Raw genomic sequence first — 18841 nt, 5'->3', positions numbered from 1 at the left:
GCCTGATTACTGCCACACCTGTTTCAATCAAGAAATCACTTAAATAGGAGCTGCCTGACACAGAGAAGTAGACCAAAAGCACCTCAAAAGTTAGACATCATGCCAAGATCCAAAGAAATTCAGGAACAAATGAGAACAGAAGTAATTGAGATCTGTCAGTCTGGTAAAGGTTATAAAGCCATTTCTAAAGCTTTGGGACTCCAGCGAACCACAGTGAGAGCCATTATCCACAAATGGCAAAAACATGGAACAGTGGTGAACCTTCCCAGGAGTGGCCGGCCGACCAAAATTACCCCAAGAGCGCAGAGACGACTCATCCGAGAGGTCACAAAAGACCCCAGGACAACGTCTAAAGAACTGCAGGCCTCACTTGCCTCAATTAAGGTCAGTGTTCACGACTCCACCATAAGAAAGAGACTGGGCAAAAACGGCCTGCATGGCAGATTTCCAAGACGCAAACCACTGTTAAGCACAAAGAACATTAGGGCTCGTCTCAATTTTGCTAAGAAACATCTCAATGATTGCCAAGACTTTTGGGAAAATACCTTGTGGACTGATGAGACAAAAGTTGAACTTTTTGGGAGGCAAATGTCCCGTTACATCTGGCGTAAAAGGAACACAGCATTTCAGAAAGAGAACATCATACCAACAGTAAAATATGGTGGTGGTAGTGTGATGGTCTGGGATTGTTTTGCTGCTTCAGGACCTGGAAGGCTTGCTGTGATAGATGGAACCATGAATTCTACTGTCTACCAAAAAATTCTGAAGGAGAATGTCCGGCCATCTGTTCGTCAACTCAAGCTGAAGCGATCTTGGGTGCTGCAACAGGACAATGACCCAAAACACACCAGCAAATCCACCTCTGAATGGCTGAAGAAAAACAAAATGAAGACTTTGGAGTGGCCTAGTAAAAGTCCTGACCTGAATCCAATTGAGATGCTATGGCATGACCTTAAAAAGGCGGTTCATGCTAGAAAACCCTCAAATAAAGCTGAATTACAACAATTCTGCAAAGATGAGTGGGCCAAAATTCCTCCAGAGTGCTGTAAAAGACTCATTGCAAGTTATCGCAAACGCTTGATTGCAGTTATTGCTGCTAAGGGTGGCCCAACCAGTTATTAGGTTCAGGGGGCAATTACTTTTTCACACAGGGCCATGTAGGTTTGGATTTTTTCTCCCTAAATAATAAAAACCATCATTTAAAAACTGCATTTTGTGTTTACTTGTGTTATATTTGACTAATGGTTAAATGTGTTTGATGATCAGAAACATTTTGTGTGACAAACATGCAAAAGAATAAGAAATCAGGAAGGGGGCAAATAGTTTTTCACACCACTGTATGTGTGCATGGGCATACACACTATACACACATATGCTTTTGCCACACGCCATTTTCATATCTTTATAATTGCAGTATTCTGGACCTGTTTGTAATGTATGTTGTTTAACTTATGTTATTTTATATGTACAGTATGTGATGTTGTGTTCTGTTATAAACAAGTCAAAGCTACCAAGCTAAATATCTATATTTAAAGAACTGATGAATAAATGTGTTTCTGATTTGGATTCCTATTCAAACTACTGCGCCAAGTTTTTGCCATCCCTGTTTAAATCTGGGCTTCAAATCCAGTCATTACATCAGAATGTTAACTTCATAACACCAGTAATCTACACATACTGTGGGCTGAAGCTAGAGCTTAAGATAGTAAAAAAAAAGCTTTAGCTGAATTTTGGAATTATCTTGTAACACATTAGATCACTTTGTATATTATATGGATAATTAGTACAAGGTGATTCCCCTGTATTTACATAGATGTGAAGTGTGATAATGCATCAGACATGTAATAATTATATTTGCTTTGCAGATCTTAGCTCCATTGCTGTGTCTCTTACATTTGCATTAATAATAAGGCCCTTCTTTTTCTGTAAACTTACCTGCAGTAAGCAATTAGCCACCAGATAGCCCCAAAGAAAAGCCACGTGACTGCATAGGCCATGACGAAGACAAAAAGAGAGCATCGCCAATTGAGATCGACCAAAGTTGTGAAAATATCAGTCAAGTAGCGGTATGTCTCTCGCACATTGCCATGCTGAACATTGCAGCGACCATTCTTCTCTACGTATCTCTGTCGCCGTCTCTTCACACGGCCTAAGGAAGGAAAGATGGACAGACACTAAATCACACTTGATTTAGTAATTCATTATTATAATAACTCATTCATTATACTTTTACAAAATAGCCATAGCAAAACAGATATTACAGGGACAATATGGGAAGTAATAAAAAGTAAATGTGTACAACATGGCCTAACAATGGTAAATTGTGGAATCCAAAAATTTCAGCTGAAAGAATGGGAGTTTATATTGGGTTTTGTTTAATGGGTGAACATTTCCAGTATTTAATTTACAATGTTTGGAACACATTCTACAAGCATCTAGTGTATCATTTCTTCATAGGATATACACCAGCACAAACACTGCAGCTTGATCATTTTAATAGCATGTACTGTATGTTGTATATTTCTAGCATAATTTCACATTTAACTGCTGCTATCTATACTTTTCATAACAGTAGCGCGATCATTGCCAAAAGCTATCATCAGTAATGTAATAATAAAGTATTTTATAGGATCACATTTTCTTTATAATGTTCACTGTATCAAGATGTCTTTCTTACCCAAACCACAGCGCCCTTTGTCCCACCCTGAGCTTGTCCCTTGACCCGCCTTCTTTCTTTGACTTCTGGCTGCAGCCTCTGCCTCTTTTGCTGCAAGTTTGGACTGAAGAGAACGGTTGTTGTTGCAGGATTTCTGGACCATGTCAGTGGTATCAGTGGTAAATACTCCCTCCAAACTGCCACTCAGACAAACTGATTCTGTGGTGAAACTTGGCATGGTCTCTGGCTCATCTTCTTTCTCTTCAATTCCTGCCTCTTTTTCAAAAAGAGGGGTGGTTAGTGCTTCTGGGATTGAGGCAAAAGCAGAGTTTTCAACTGCCATGCTCTCTTTTTGAACTTTAGATGATTGTTCTTCCTTAAACTTTAATGGCAATTTTTATTTGGATCTGAAAAACAATACTTTATGTCAATTTTGGCATCTCATCTTTATACAATGTTTTTCAAAAACAGCTTAAGGGTATATTTATAATGAAGAAATCGAGCAAGTACTGATAAAATGAAATCAGTGCAGCATAATTCAGACAACACAACAGTTAAAATAAAATAAGAAGCATAACACATGTTGACAAAATGTTGACATCTGTTAGATCACTATTGGGTAAACATTTTAAAATGGCTGATCTGTGTAATAATATTGCTCATCTTATTTTTTTCAACTTTGTTTTTTCATTCCACTCAAAATTATTTTACATTTAAACACATCTATCCATCCACTTTTGAACCTGCTTAATCCATTTTAAGGTTACCAATATCTGGACATTGCTTTAGAAGAAAAATTTTAACACCCAGAGGAAAACAAACATTGTTCTGACCATAGGATAATTTTCTTTAAAGGTATTTTTGGTGCTTTTCAAAATCCATTAAAATGTACAAATGTTCAAAACATATTAATAATTAAAATAAATTATACCATGAAATGGGTACATTTAAAGCATTAAGCCAAATAATGTGTTTAAATGGCCTTAAAAATATATAAAAATGGTACCTGAAAGACTAAGTCTGAACATTGATGTTAACAGATGCAGCATTCATACACATTTCTGAAACAGTCTGAGACATGGGAAATTAACACTTGTGGACAACCACAATGACTTTGATTCAAGTAGAAACTGAGCCACTTAAAAATCTCTAATGCACATATACAACAGACTGTGAAAGAATGATATTTGTTAAAAGAACCACATTACCTACAAAGTGAGCAGTGTCATACAGTAACAATAAGCCCCAGGTGGCTTGTGAAAAAAAAGAATGGTGTGGAGAGCAGACATTAAAAAATACAGATGACTGAAATATGAATTTAGATCTGCAATAGAGAAGGCCTAAACCCTTAAGGGTAAAATTACATGAAATGATTAAAAAACAACTTATTATAAGAAACTTGAACCTTGTATCTTTTAGATCATTCTTTTAGAATCTTAAACAGATCATTATTTTTTTAGACATGAGGTCTAGGATCAGAATGGACAAACAGCCTGAGAAAGACACTTATTGATTATTCTTGTAATTATTGTTTATTCTACATGAAGTTAAGCCTTTAAGTTTGGGGTGTATGCTGGGCAGATCAGGAAGGCAGAACAGAGAAGGAGAGAGAAAAGTAAGGAGAGCAGAGAAGGAGAAGAGCCCAAAGAAATTGATGAGGACCTTTGCAGACTGAATAGCAATCTGCTCTTACTGTAGAACCTGTCTTTGCCTATAAAGTGGCTCATTTGGAGATCTGGCATATTCTTGGTCTATTCTGGTAATTTTGATAATTAACTCTGATACCTTCTTGGTCTCCAATTTATTTTTATGGGAAAGATATGAAATAATCTGTTCTCTTAAAAATGCCTCCAGAGTTTCTCAGTGTGTTCCTGCATAGACCTCTGAAAATGCATTTGCCTCTAAAAAATATTCAATTTGTTTTGAGGTGAATTCTGTAAATGACAGTGGGTTAAGACACCAGCTACAAAATGAGTGTGTAGAGCATAGTGATTAAAGCTTCAAGATCAGAGGGGCATGATCAGAGATAATAGTGTCATACTTAAAAGATTTGATAGTGGGCAATAAATTATTATGTATAAAGAAATAAACAATTCTTGAGTAAATATGATGTAATTGAGAAGGAGTATTATCTTGAGTTTGGATTTTAGAATCTCTATGGGTCTGATAAGTTATGACTCATAGCAAATTGTGTGAATATCTTTTTGGTATTACATGTTACCGCCACTGTAGTTTATGATCTATCCAGGTCTGAATTTCAAACACAACTAAAGTCTCCAGCCATTATAATTTTATGAGTGCTCATATTGGAAATTAATGCAATTATTTCTTGGATAAAATCTCTGTCATTCACATTAGGTGCATACATATGTATCACTTAGACTTGAATAAATTACCCATCACCATAACATAGTACCCTTTTGCATCAGATACTATGTCTCATGCTACAAATGAGATTATTTTATGTGTTAAGATTCATCAGCCTCTACTTTTCTTTGTATAGCTGAAGTGAAAAACTTGGCCAATCCAATCTCTTTGCAATTGAAACTGCTCCTTACTTATTAAGTGAGTCTCCTGTAAAAATACTATCTTAAAATTTAGGCCTGTTAGGTGGGAGAATACTTTTTTTTGTCTTTAGATTGTGATTAAGACAGTTGACATTTCAGTTTACAAAGTTCATTGTTTGGTCAGAGAAAGACACTGCTTCTAAACTCTTGAGGACATTTTGCAATCTTAATTAAAAGTAGTGTGTTGTTTCATAAAATACCATTAACCTTGATTTCATATTTTTGCCATTAATTATGGCTAAGGAGCTTATTGTTATGTTGGCACTTACAGTTGTGGGAGTAAAAAGGTTGTTGTGGGTACTAAAACTTTAATTAACTTGCTCTCTTTCTCTTCTCTCTCTGAAGCAACTCTGCCCCCAGACTTTAAGACATATTTTCCAACATCTTTTTTTCTGCAGAAGTATTTTTAATAAGAAAGAGACAGAGAGAGGTCGGGAGCATGCACTGATTACAGTACGCTGCCACAACCACCACATGACGAACCACCTACATTAGGACCTGAATGCAGTAGTGGAACAGGTAACACCTCACCACTACACTTGAACAGTGTGAGTTTTTTTACAGTGGCTACAGTGCCAATCCTTTCACCAACCCCTATGTTTTCCCTACAAGTTGGAGGTCCTGCTAGTAGGGCTGGATGTAGGTTAATGTCCTACCCAGGACGGAGCAATTGCTGATTATGGGCCTTGCTCAAAATCCCAATGGAGTAAGGTCACCTTACATATTTACGGGATTTGAACATGCAACCTTCTGATTGCAGACCTCTAGCCTCAGAGGCACCACTCTACTCATTTTTAATACGACTCTTTTTCAAATACATTTCTTAACCTTTCAAGCCTCTTTTCAAATACATTTCCTACTTTTGCTACCATTGGCTTTACTGTGTTTTTATTAATGTTGCTTTATAAAAATATAAATTTTATACTGCGTGATTGGGTCAAGGTATATTGTTAAAGGCACCTGGTCTTGGTGATTGCCATATTCCCCCAGGGGTTAGCACCTGAGAAGAGACAACTTCAATACAAAGCAGTGTGGATAGATGAGTGCCTGCATCAAGTGACCATTCATTTGAGTGGCCCAGTAACTCATACAGTATGTGGGTCCTCCTGGTTTCAACTGGCAGAAATTGATCAATGAATAAGTTTTGGACACCTGCACAGGGTATGAAGTAATGATGACTAATGTTGGTCAAGTGATGGACATTGGTTAATGGTGGGCATGGATATTAAGTAAGAGTGGGAAGAGCTTGAATGAGGACAATATTTTGCATAGGTAAGAAACATGGTAATAAAATCAAGATCCCACTGAACTATCGGCGCTCGCCTAATTGAACTGAGATGGCTTTGTGTGCTTTGAAATAAAGTCATATTCTGATTGCTCATCCAGTGATCCAGTGATTTTTCTCCATAACAGTGACAGTGAATTCCTATATAGTTAATTTTATGCAGAATATTGGGAGGGACTGGCACTTGGTACTATTCAAGACATTGGCTAAGACTTCTATATGTATGCATGTTGTGACAGATTAGGGTTTTCTCGCACCCTTGTACCCTCAGACCACTCGTCAGACACCAGATAAAAAGTCCAATTATTATTTATTATAATAATAATGTGCACAAAGCACCCTCCTCTCCACAATACTCAAACAAATACACAATAATCAATAAACCAATCCTCCACTCCCAGACGCTTAGCCACCCTGCCTCCCAACTCAGCTCGTCCGTCTGGGATTTCCCAGAGTCCTTTATAGTCCTTGACCCGGAAGTGTTTGTCCCTCAGTCCGTGTGACTTTCTATCACTTCCGGGTCAGGTAAAAACTTCTCTTTTTCTTCAGCCTGGAAGTATATCATTTCTTCCGTTCCTGTGACTTGGAAATACTTCTGGGCTGTACGGAAAATATAAATCCCTGGGCCTCCCTGCAGCGACTCCTGGCGGCCCCCATGGTATCCAGTAGGGCTGTGTATTACGACTCCACTGTCCATGATTCCCTGCTGGCATTCGGGGCACCTCTATGCTGCAAGAAGGGCTCCATCTAGCGGCCTGGGGGTATTGGCCAGGATGAATAGCCGGGCATATCTCACAATGTGAAAGGAATCCTATGTGAAATATTGCAGGGTAACTGGCATTTGGCATTACCCGAGACTTTGACTGAATATAAACTCTATGTGTATATCTGTGTGTGTATTTGAGTGTGTGCTTATCTTAAAATTATTTAGACCAAACCAAATACTGAATCCGGTAAGTCTCACAAGCCACACAATAAAACACCATGTGACCCTGAAATTTGTTTTAGGTCTTTTTTCCAATTCAGGGTGCAAGCTAAATAAAAATATGGGTTCACCGAGTATATTCTAAAGGTTTTGTGTCAACTCTTACATATTGTTCTCATAATAATGCAAGTTCTATAGACTAAAACCTGTTGTTACCACTGTTGTCTACAAAATGAATTCAGACACCTTGGACACTTTCACATTGTACTGTTATACAACACCAAATCACAGTGGATTTTTTAATTTGTCTTATTTTACAGTGATCAGTAGAAAATAACTCCTTAAAATAAACTGTTAAAATAAAAACCAATCTCTAGAAATTTATCTAAATGAATTTAAAGTATAAAACACTAAATATTTGAGTGCATAATTATTCACTCCCTTTAATACAACACACCTAAATCATCACTGGTGCAACTAATTTGCTTTAGCAATCACAGAATTCATTCAATGAAGATCACCACTATGGGGTTTCATTTCCATTCAAATAGTCTAAATTCACCTTATCTGGGAGATCGAACTTGTGGTAAGTCAGTATTGTGAAGTAACTTACACAATAACACAAAATAATACTCCAAGCAACTCAGTGAAAAAGGTGATTGAAGAACACAATTTAGGGAATGGAGTCAAGAATATATGAACGTTCACTTAATATCTCTTGTAGTCCACTTAAACAGAAATAGTATGAGAGAGCTGTAAATCTGGAAATGAGCAAATGCCCCCTGATCTTGATAAACCCATTTTAAAGTAACAGTCTACTGCATTTACTGTATATTCCTACCCAAAAAATTTATTCATATTCAAAATAGCAGATGCCCTAGAACTGATCTCTGAGGAGCACCACATTAACATCATCCAATTCTGATAAGGTTGATTCAATTATTTTGGATTATCTGCCACCAAGCTAATCTCCTGCTTCCTGTGTTTCAGCCAATTCTGCACCCATCTACACCCTAGCAGGACAATCACATCTACACCCTGTCACAAAAATAAAAAAAGCCACAGAAAGGTTTCGGGAAGCCACGCATATATTATTCCGTGGCTGCAAAATGGTTAAAAGTTTATACTGATGTGTACAGATTGGAGTCCTGAAAAGAACTGAGGGGATGAAGGAAAGGTGGTGGCCTTAAAGCCAGTATAGGAAGTGACATAAAAGGGGCAGGAACCAGAAGGGTCTTCATCCATAGGCTCGCACCCGGAAGTGATGTCATCAGGGCAAGGTGTGATTTCTTGTTAACAGTCTACAGAAAAGTGACAAAAAGAGTCAGTGCCCTCCACTACCTCCCAGTCAGGCTTGGAATTACTCGAATTCAAGACCTTTAGCTGCCCCCCATACGCACGTGTGACAACCCTGAATTCTATTGTAATTATTACAAAACAATAAATCTAGACAGGCTTTCCCCCTTGTTGGTACTATAACATACTGTTTAAAAAAACAGTCACTGATTACATCTATAAACTCCTGATCTTGTACTCTGCTAATTGCAAGGTAAACACAGTTAACATTCAGGTAGTTAATGTCTCCCATGACAATAATATACCTCTGAAAATGTGCATTTTTATTATTATTAAAAAGATGCACTTTGAAATTACTGTCTGCATTGGAGGGCCTATAGGACACTTCTAAAATAAGGCCTCTTCCCCTACTGCTCTCCAGATGAATCCAGACATCCTCACTAAGATGGAGCTCATCATTCAACTGAAGAAAACTTGCATTTAATTTCTGTTTTACATAAAACGGTTACCCCAGCTCCTTTTCTGTTCTGTCTGTCCTCCCTAAAAAATGTGTACCTATTGTCAGAGATGGCTGGGTGGTGACCCGGCCGGGACGCCCAGGAGGACCAGAGGTGGGCTTGTACCTTCCCCAGACCATGTGGGGGTGACCGCCCTGGTACCTTTGGGGGCCACAGGTACAGAGCTTTGAAGCTCAACCCTGTAGGGGCCCGTGGTCACCACCAGGGGGTGCCCCTATGCCTTTGGAGCCCTGGACCGCAGCACTTATACCACGCCCGGAAGTGCTGGGGGGAAGACGAGCCGGGACACCCAGAATGCTTCCGGGGATGCAGCCGGCACTTCCGCCACACTGGGGCATATCAGTAGAAGATTGCCAGGACACACCTGGAGCATATCCAGGGGAGCATAAAAGGGGCCACCTCCCTCCATACAATGGCTAGAGTCGGGTGGAAGAGGATAAGGTCTTGGAGGAGGCAAGGAGCTGGCCTGAAGAGTAAGAAGGCAGTGTGTTGTGGCCAGGACTTTGGGGGAATTTGGGGTTTGTGGCACTAGTAAATATGATTAATAAACATGTTGTGGGTGACATCTGAATCTATTGAACCACGGAGGCAGATACAATAAACTGCTGTCAATGTCGAATGTTAAGGCGGCTTTTTGTTTCTGCAGTTATATTTTTGAATAAAAGCGCAATTGTGTTATTCTTGTGAAAATGTTTCTTTGCTATTTGGACTTCAGGCTTCATACATTATATAGTTTATGCCTACATTTTGTCATCTACTACTAGAATATAAAAAACGTTTCTGTTTTAACAATGTGTTGACACAGATTACTGTAGAAACGGAACAGACATGAAATGTGTGTGTTCCAAACAACGATCTATTATTTCCACTCTAAAACTCCACTTCACTCCCAGATACTCAATCAAGGCATGAGCTGAGAGAAGTTCGTGCACGTTCTAAATTGGTGGGGGGATGGAATAGCCGGCTGTTCCAAGCTTCTCTTTATCAGCACATTTAGAAGACAAAGGGCGCTGGCGGAGAGGTGTGAAGGGATTTAAGAAGCGATTTAAGGTGGGACGGAATTACGAGTTTTTTCGTAGGCTCTGGTAATTCTTGTGTTAAGGAAATTTAGAAAATTTTTCTTGGAGAAGGGGGTTGGCTTAAATACCAGTCATCGGCAAATACATGTAATTTAGTAGGTAGAGAAGGGGGTCGGCTTATATACCGAGTCGGTTTATATTCCAGGATCTACAGTAATTTATTTTTCTTTATAAGTATTCTGTTTTACATTATTTCTATTGTTGCAATAGAATACCTCTGGGCCCTTATAGTGAGTACTATTGCCCTGCATATGCAGACGTAGTGTCTGTCGAAAGCACTTTAGTGGAATTTACTACTACATGATAACAGTCTCCAACATGGATAAGGCAATATGGCCACCCTTTGAAACAATACAACACAATACAAGGTATCTGCTACTGTAGTATTTCCACATCTATTGCTAGGATCAAGCAAGTTTCAACTAAACCTAAATGTTATTGAACATTAAAATCAATCTCTACTAGTTTTACTGCCTAATTTTCAGATTGTGAAAACAGGGTGTCTTTTCACATTCTTCTGTCTATCTTCCTGACCAGTTTAACCCTATCAGCTTATTAATGGTTTTGAAATAAATTTCACAGATTGCAGAGGCACACTTCAAACCTATTATTACACATGACAAATGAAAATTGTATCTACCCCGACTCCACCCTAATGATTGAATTCCCCACTATCACAACCTTTCATTTTCTAGGGACTGGTTTTGAGGTAGCCTGTTGGGACTCCACTGCCTACCACTCCAGAGTTTTTAGAGACACTGTCCAGCTTCACATAGACCTGACAACAATCTGACAATTCCAAATCTGGGGTTGAAGCCCTAGGACAGTGTAAAACCTTTGCCTTTTCACTTTGCAACTGTGACCACCTCTCTGTGTGTGGGCTAACTGTCTGGTCTGGAGTCCCCTTCCATGATACCTTAGAGGTGCATGCTATATTTCATAGGACACCTTGGCCAATTCTCTACTGCAATGCATGCCAAACAACTTTCCTCCAGTCCACTGACCCTGAGCTCAATGTGCTGTGTCAGCAGGCATCGCCTGCAGATGTAGCCTTCAAGTAGGATTGACACGTCTAAGCCATACTCTAACATCCAACATCCAAAAGGATGTTGCACTGGGCTCATTTTTCAGATTTGGTTTTGCATTACTTAACAGGTCAACTCTTATTTTTAAAATAAAAATATTTAATGTAAATTATTAATATTAATAACTTAATGGATTAAAGTACAACTGTAGTTATTTAACTCCTACTGACCCCTTAAGCTCCTGTAATACTCTTCCATTTTATTGTCTGCTGTGTGTCTTTCTTTGAGTTTAGTAAACTTAAATTTTCCCTGTTTGTTTCCATAATTTTGTGCCACTCCTTACTTCAAAGCTCTCTGCTTACACCATTTGTATTCTTTCCTATTCATGCACCCTTACTCTGTGACCCTCTTAATTATGTTAACTTTCCTGACTTTTGAGAACAGTCCTATCAAGTAAAATTTTTACACACACTGCTTCTTTCTTACTACAAAAACATGCTTACTGAATATCAGATGCTATTTTTTTACCTATTCATGTAGTCTGTTTCTACTGCCACTAAGCCTCTGCCTTAACTGCTTCCAAGTCAGCTGCCTGCCTGCACTTAAATACTTTCTTCCTAAGGAAAGAACACTTACGCCTTTGCTTTCTACTGGTGTTAACGCTTTATTGTACAAATGCTGTATGGTGCTCTATGCAATTACTTTTTCTATGCCTAACTTCTTCTTATGATGAAACTGCTCTTACTTTCAATTTCTTCTTCTCAAAGCAAAAGGGGCAATGCAAAGTAAAAAAAAAGGCTTCTCTTAAAGGTTGTAATTCATAGAATTCACTTGAGCATCTGCACAAAGCATACAATAATTCTACTTAAAATGATATATCGAGCACATCTGTATCATTTAAAATTGTCCAAAATGTTTCCAGTGCAAGATCCAACCTGCGAATGTTGCAATCAAGTTCAAGCCTCATTGGGCCATATTTTTTGGACAAGCACCAAATTAACATCATTTTGGAGCAAAATCTTTAAATACCATTCAGGCAGCCTTGTTGTCACAATCCCTCCTAATCCATTAACAGCTGTGTTTGGTGTAATTCCCTTTACTGCGCTATTGGCATGTAGACATATCTTGCTCAACTGGAAGAATTCTAACTCACCTATTTTAAGTCAGTGGGTAACTGATGTTATATATTATCTGAAATTGGAAAAAATCTAATTCTCACTTAGAGGATCTGTACAAAACTTTTTCAAAATCTGGAGGATCTAATCAATAACATTTTAGAATAAGCACTTAAATTGACAAAGCAGATTCACTCCACTCTTTTTTATTCTATTTATTTTTATTCATTAATCTATTTACTTATTTTTACTAGTTTAAAGTTTACTCTGTTGGCCTAACTCTCTTTCTTATAGATGAGGGTTGATTTGTTTCAAATCTAGTTTTGTTAAACTTGACTTGCTTGTATGGAATTTTATTTGATTTTAATAAAATCAATAAAATGCTTAAAAATAAACAATAAATAAAAATAAAGGTTATAATTCTTGGAAGAAGGTAGTTATCCAGAGTTAAAAATTTCCAGTCATTGCATAGCACTGAGTATGGTAAAATTCTTACTTGGCTTCTGTCCCAAATGAAGGTAAGAACTCTCTGGCTAAGTCAACTTCTCTGGCTAAGTCAGGAGAAGCTGAAGCTGCTTTGCCAGATATTACATTAGCTGAAGTGCTGCCTTGTCTTGTGAAGTGACTCATGCTGTGTTTCCTATCTTCTTTAGGTACACTAGACAGGAAATCACCCATTATACTCACTATATACAGTATATGCAGCAAATATGAAAATCATACACAAGCAGTTACTAAAATTTTCTGTAAGCCATTTTGTTTTTTCTTGTGCAATTGATAACAGTTATCATGACAGTATATATGAACAGAGATATTTCTAGAATACTAATGATGTTCTAATGAACCAGAGTGATAAGTTTAAACTCCCAGATAAATATTGATGCTGTAGCAAGTCAGACATGTGAACTAATAAAAAAAGTATGCAGGACAGATAGAGACAACAAAGGTTTTGATTTCTTACAATGCATTGATAGTGTAATCAGTTTAAATTACTGAATGGAGAAGACAGTAAATCCAAAGGAAATTAAAAGATGTTATTATGACTACTAGACAATAAAATAATATAAAAACACCTCCTAATACATAAGGAATAGCTATTATTTGATACATTTTGCTTAAAGAAAAAAACAGTTTTTGAGATTTTATATCACTGGTGTCGATCATGTTGCTGATAACTATTTTTCTGGATATGTTGTTTTATGAAACATAAATAAGATCAAGATTAAAAAGGTATACAGACTCAACAGTGATGCAACTGACTTTCAGTAGGACATGCTACCATTTGCAATATTCCGTATTCCCTACACCATTATAACCATGATAGAACAAAACTGTGATCACTCTTTCTGACTGTGTATTTTTCTCCAGTGAATGAGATACTGGATATTTTCTGGGTCTCAGGATATTGAGATTGATTCATTAGTGAAAAACATTGTTTTTTAGGTTGTGTGGTGTCACACATGTGCACTTGGGAAACAACTTCAGTGCTTATCTAAAGGTAATTATACTCCCAACCAAGAGTTTGCACTGCTGCCTACGACCTTCTCTCTCCCTCTCTCTGCAGAAGCAATGATTGACATTTTGTATCCCTAATGGTTCCCGACCTCCTGAACCCACTACTTTCTGTCTTCCAGAATGAACAATTGCTCCACAACCATCTTGGAGTGAGACAACCAAAGACTCACATTCAGAAAGAGATTTTTTTTTTGTTTTCTTGTTTATATTTTGGATTTCCAGTTATATAGAGATCAAGACGGTGCCAGAACTCTATCTGTTCTCTTTGTCATTTATTACATTGGCATAGTTAGCATAATTTTACACCTGAACAGGTGGACCTAACAAGATTGTGGCCATCCTCCCAGTGGAGATACAGCCACTACAAGTGCAGGTCAGGGAACAATGGACCCAGCTCGCCAAGGCGGAGGTACAAAAATGAGCTACAACAGCTGTGTAGCAAGAAAGAGCCTTCGGACAATCCCAAGTACTGTTACCGCTCCATCCAAAAGATAACACTGAAGCTTTATCTCTTGGTTTTCGAGAAAACAGCTACTAGACATCACTCGAAGTGAGTGGAATGGGCACACATTCTAGTGCTGTTTCTGATGGGAGAAGCTCAGTGGGTTTACTACAACCTCAATGAGCAGACCACCTTGGATTACGACACACTTAAGAAGGAGGTTTTGGCCAGGTATGAAGTGACTGGAAAAACAGGGAAGGCAGTGTAGGAAGTGTTGATTCACCCAAGAGCAGCCAGCTCGGTCCGAAACATTTGACTTATGAGGAAAAATGGGCCATTGGCTAAAACCAGAAAACAGTAAATCCAAGAAAATAGTGGAGATCATCACCTGTGACTTCTTGGTCAATGCAGTCATTGAATCTGTCATCCACCCAGTTTGTGGGTGAAAATATGGAGACTGTCATGGAAACCCTAGAGTGGCACCAGGTGGCCAGGTAAAGTGTGTACTTTGAATAGCTTGATGATTAACCTAAGCCACAGACGGAACATGTTGCCAAATCAAAGCCTACCCATTGCGACATGGATGCGGGGGCTTAATCCTAAAGAAAAATCACAACCTCCTCTTCACTGCCACAACTATGGAGATCTCTGCTACATCGTTTCCAACTGTCCCTGTTTAAATGAGCTGATAGATTGCAGTTGGGCACCGGGAGGAAGGTATTGTGCTATCACTAGCTCCTTATCCCTTCCTTATACAGTTGTGGTAATGTTTAAGGGGCATAAAGTAACAGCACTTATTGATTCCGGGAGTAGCATTTCAGTTGTTGCTTGCTGTTTTGTGCTTCCACGACAGTGGGAATCCAGAAAGACCAGTCTAACCTGTTGGGGAAACTCACTCCCTAGTGGTTGCACAACCCATCTTATCATAATAGAGTGGGACTGGTCTCAAAGTAAAAGTGGAAAAGCACCAGTAAGACCTGGTGATTTGATTGGCAAAGCAATCTTACATCTCAAGTTGCCTCCATGTTGTGTACAGTTCCAGTTTGAGAACTAGACTGCATAAACACTCAATATGACGTGAGCAACGTCACACCATTTTGCACTGACATCTCTGTAGGCAGATGAGCTGATGTTCACTGTAACTTCACCCAGGGAGGTCACACCTGATGTCCTCTTGGAACTTCAGTTTCAGTTTCGCCGAACACAAGCCTCTTTACAAAGAGAACAATGAAATGATAACTCACTGAAGTTTGCTAAAAATACAGTTGTTCTAGTTAATAGTCAACATACCATCCATTCCAAACTGCCTGGTACCCGCTTTGTGTTTGAAAATGATTTATTGTATCGTGTATCAGAACACAAGGGCAGGGTGAGGTTGATGCTCCTTGTACGGTGCCAGGTTTGTGAATTTCACTAACAGATATACCCTTTGAAAGTATTGGGGTAGACATAGCAGGTTCTCTCAAACCCTCAGCCTGGGGACATAAATACATTTTGGTCTTTGTGGGCTATGTCACATTATGTTCAGAGGCTATTCCCTTGAGACAAGCCAATTCCACACAATCGCACGGGAACCAGTAGGGGTCTCCACATGGATATGTTTCCCTAAGGAAGTCTTAAAAGGCCAAGGACTGCTGTTCACCTCAGAGATATTCAGGGAGATTGCCAAATTATTCAAGACCAGTAATGGCACACTGCACGATAACATGCAGTTAATACACTTGACTTGAGTATTCATAGTTTTCATACTCTTGTCCATAGTCTTGTCACTTCTCGGCTGGACTACTGCAATTCACTCCTCTTTGGTCTCCCTAATAAATCTCTTCATAAGCTTCAGTTAGTCCAGAATTCTGCAGCACGTATCATCACTGGAATCCCATCTTTTCACCATATTACTCCGGTCTTGCAGCAGCTTCATTGGCTCCCGATCAAGTTTCGTATTGATTTTAAGATTCTGCTACTAACATTTAAGGCCATCCATAACCTCGCACCTCCATATCTGTCTGACCTTCTACATGTTGCCATTCCCTCCCGTAACCTTAGATCCTCTTCCTCCACCCATCTGACCGTTCCTCCCGCCCGTCTAACCACCATGGGGAGCAGAGCTTTCAGCCGTTCTGCTCCCAAGCACTGGAACTCATTACCTGCGGATCTCCGAAATATCAAATCATATTCATCTTTCAAATGTAAACTTAAAACACATTTCTTTAAAATAGCTTTTTCTTCTTCCTCCTGATTATAGTGGTTTTGTTTGGTTTTAATTTTTAGATTTTCTGATGTTTTAAGTTGTTTATAATTGTGTCTTTTATTTATTTATTCATTTATTTATTGTTTGTTCGGTGTCCTTGAGTTCTCTGAAAGGCGCCTTGTATAAATAAAATGAATTATTATTATTATTATTATTATTATTACTCTTTCTCTTTACGTTTAGCAGTCGTTTGCTCAGAGGTTGATGTGCTTACTGCTTCCTGAGCAGCTCTTCTTTTCTCCACCCTAAAGGCCCACTTCTTCTCTTCGTTTGTCGGCATCTTTTCGTGTTAAAACTGATTGGGTCAGTGTTTGTGTTGCAATTACTTAGTACGTTTTCTTTCATTTTTCACTTAAGCTGGCACTTAAGTCTTTCATCTGCCTCAAGAATGATTTAAGATATGAAGAGGTAGGGGAAGTGACAGCGAAAGTGGTAAGGATGAGAATGGCGGCACTGCCACTGCCAAGAGTTGATTCTACAATACAATAAAATAAAAAGAGGAATAACCTTGTAGGTCAATCATCACCCCGAAAGCGAATAGTAGACCTCATGTAGTAAATGTGTGCCAAATTTCAGATCAATAGGTCAAATGGTTTGCAAGCTACAGGAGATTTAAAATCCTGGACAGACAAACAAACAGCCACAATACTAATACTCTATACTAATAAAAGGCAAAGGCCTCACTAACTGACTGACTGACTGACTGACTGACTGACTGACTGACTCACTCACTCACTCACTCACTCACTCACTCACTCACACACTCACTCACTTACTCATCACTAATTCTCCAACTTCAGGTAGAAGGCTGAAATTTGGCAAGCTCATTCCTTACAGCTTTCTTACAAAAGTTAAGCAGGTTTCATTTCGAAATTCTATGCATAACGGTCATAACTGGAACCTACTTACATACATATATACGGCCATAGCCTGCAGCTCGGTCGCCATGTGAGGCGGAGTTGCGTCCCCCATCATCATGCCTCCCATGTAATTGAGTGCCTGCCCATATAAGGCTGTCCGTCAGCAGTAATCCAATAGACACGCTGCCGCTAAATATTCACGGGGGAAGGACTGTACTTATGCAAACGAAGATGAGATGGTCAGGGATAGACTGGTGTTTGGCACAAACTCAGCTAAAGTGCGAGAGAAACTTTTAAGTGCTGGGTCTTAGCTAACATTAAATAAAGCCGCGGACATCGCAAGATCTCACGAGATAGCACAAGCACAGCTGAGAAACTTTGATGCATGTACTCCGAGCAGCTCATGTTTACTGACTGTGAATGCAGTATGCAGAGAACAAGCAAGAGCTCCAAAGAGCGCTGAACAAAAAACGCATTACACAATTGAGAAGGCAGCAAAAGAATATGACGCGAGTGACGCATACAAGCTGTCACACACGTGCGCTTCAGAAGCAGTCAACAAGTCTGAAGGTGAGCGATATAACAATGGATGAGTGTTTGTTTCAGGGTACTAATGCCTCTCTCTCTGACCTTAGAGAACCAAAGAAGACAAATAAAACAAACACATCCTAAACAATAATTCAGAGACTGGGATATCCACCACTTCATCATCCACATCATTTATGGCTCCTGGAGATGACCTTTCTTTTAGTCCCTCCGTGATAGCGTCATTTCTGACTCTTGATGATGACGTCACTCCCGGTCTCTCCGTGATGACGTCACTTCCGACTCCTGATGATGACATCACCTCCGGTCCCTCTGTGATGATGTCAATTCCGACTCCTGATGATGACGTCACTTCTGGTCCCTGGCCACTGATGTCACTTCTGGTTCCTCGCTGATGACGTCACTTCCTCTTTTATCACTTCCTGCAATCATTTTGTCTCTCCTATAAAAGCCATCATTTCACCCTTATTGTTTGTCGAGTATTTGGATATTTTTTCACTTATTTTGACCAATTTTGCTATCGTGCAATATACGGGGCAATTCCCCAACACTTTTTTGAGTTGTGTTTTCAACTTATTTATCCAAGGATGAGCGGGGGATAAGACCTGAACGCCGTGTTGAACACTTTGGCTGCTGAATTACAGCAAGTGAAAATTCAACGGAGACACCAGGTCCCGCCTAGCAGAATCGGAGGCACATGCAGCGCCAGCAGTACGGGTAGAGAAATCACTGAAGACAATGACGTCGAAACTTACTTCCTGGTG

General features: G+C 39.1%; 1 protein-coding gene across 1 annotated transcript in view; it reads right to left on the bottom strand.

The window, feature by feature from the left end:
- kcnj9 (potassium inwardly rectifying channel subfamily J member 9) overlaps positions 1-18841 on the bottom strand; it is a 113930-nt gene that overhangs the window by 71442 nt on the left and 23647 nt on the right. Inside the window, exons 2-3 of the mRNA XM_039741441.1 lie at positions 2678-3063; positions 1936-2149 (exon numbers count right to left, since the gene is read on the bottom strand). Of these exons, the coding sequence (XP_039597375.1) occupies positions 1936-2149; positions 2678-2999 (536 nt within the window). The 5' untranslated portion in view covers positions 3000-3063. The remainder of the gene's footprint in view (positions 1-1935; positions 2150-2677; positions 3064-18841) is intronic.

Source organism: Polypterus senegalus, chromosome 18, assembly GCF_016835505.1.
Source record: "Polypterus senegalus isolate Bchr_013 chromosome 18, ASM1683550v1, whole genome shotgun sequence".
In the NCBI taxonomy this organism is placed as follows: domain Eukaryota; kingdom Metazoa; phylum Chordata; class Cladistia; order Polypteriformes; family Polypteridae; genus Polypterus; species Polypterus senegalus.
This window is presented reverse-complemented; position numbering and strand designations above follow the sequence as displayed.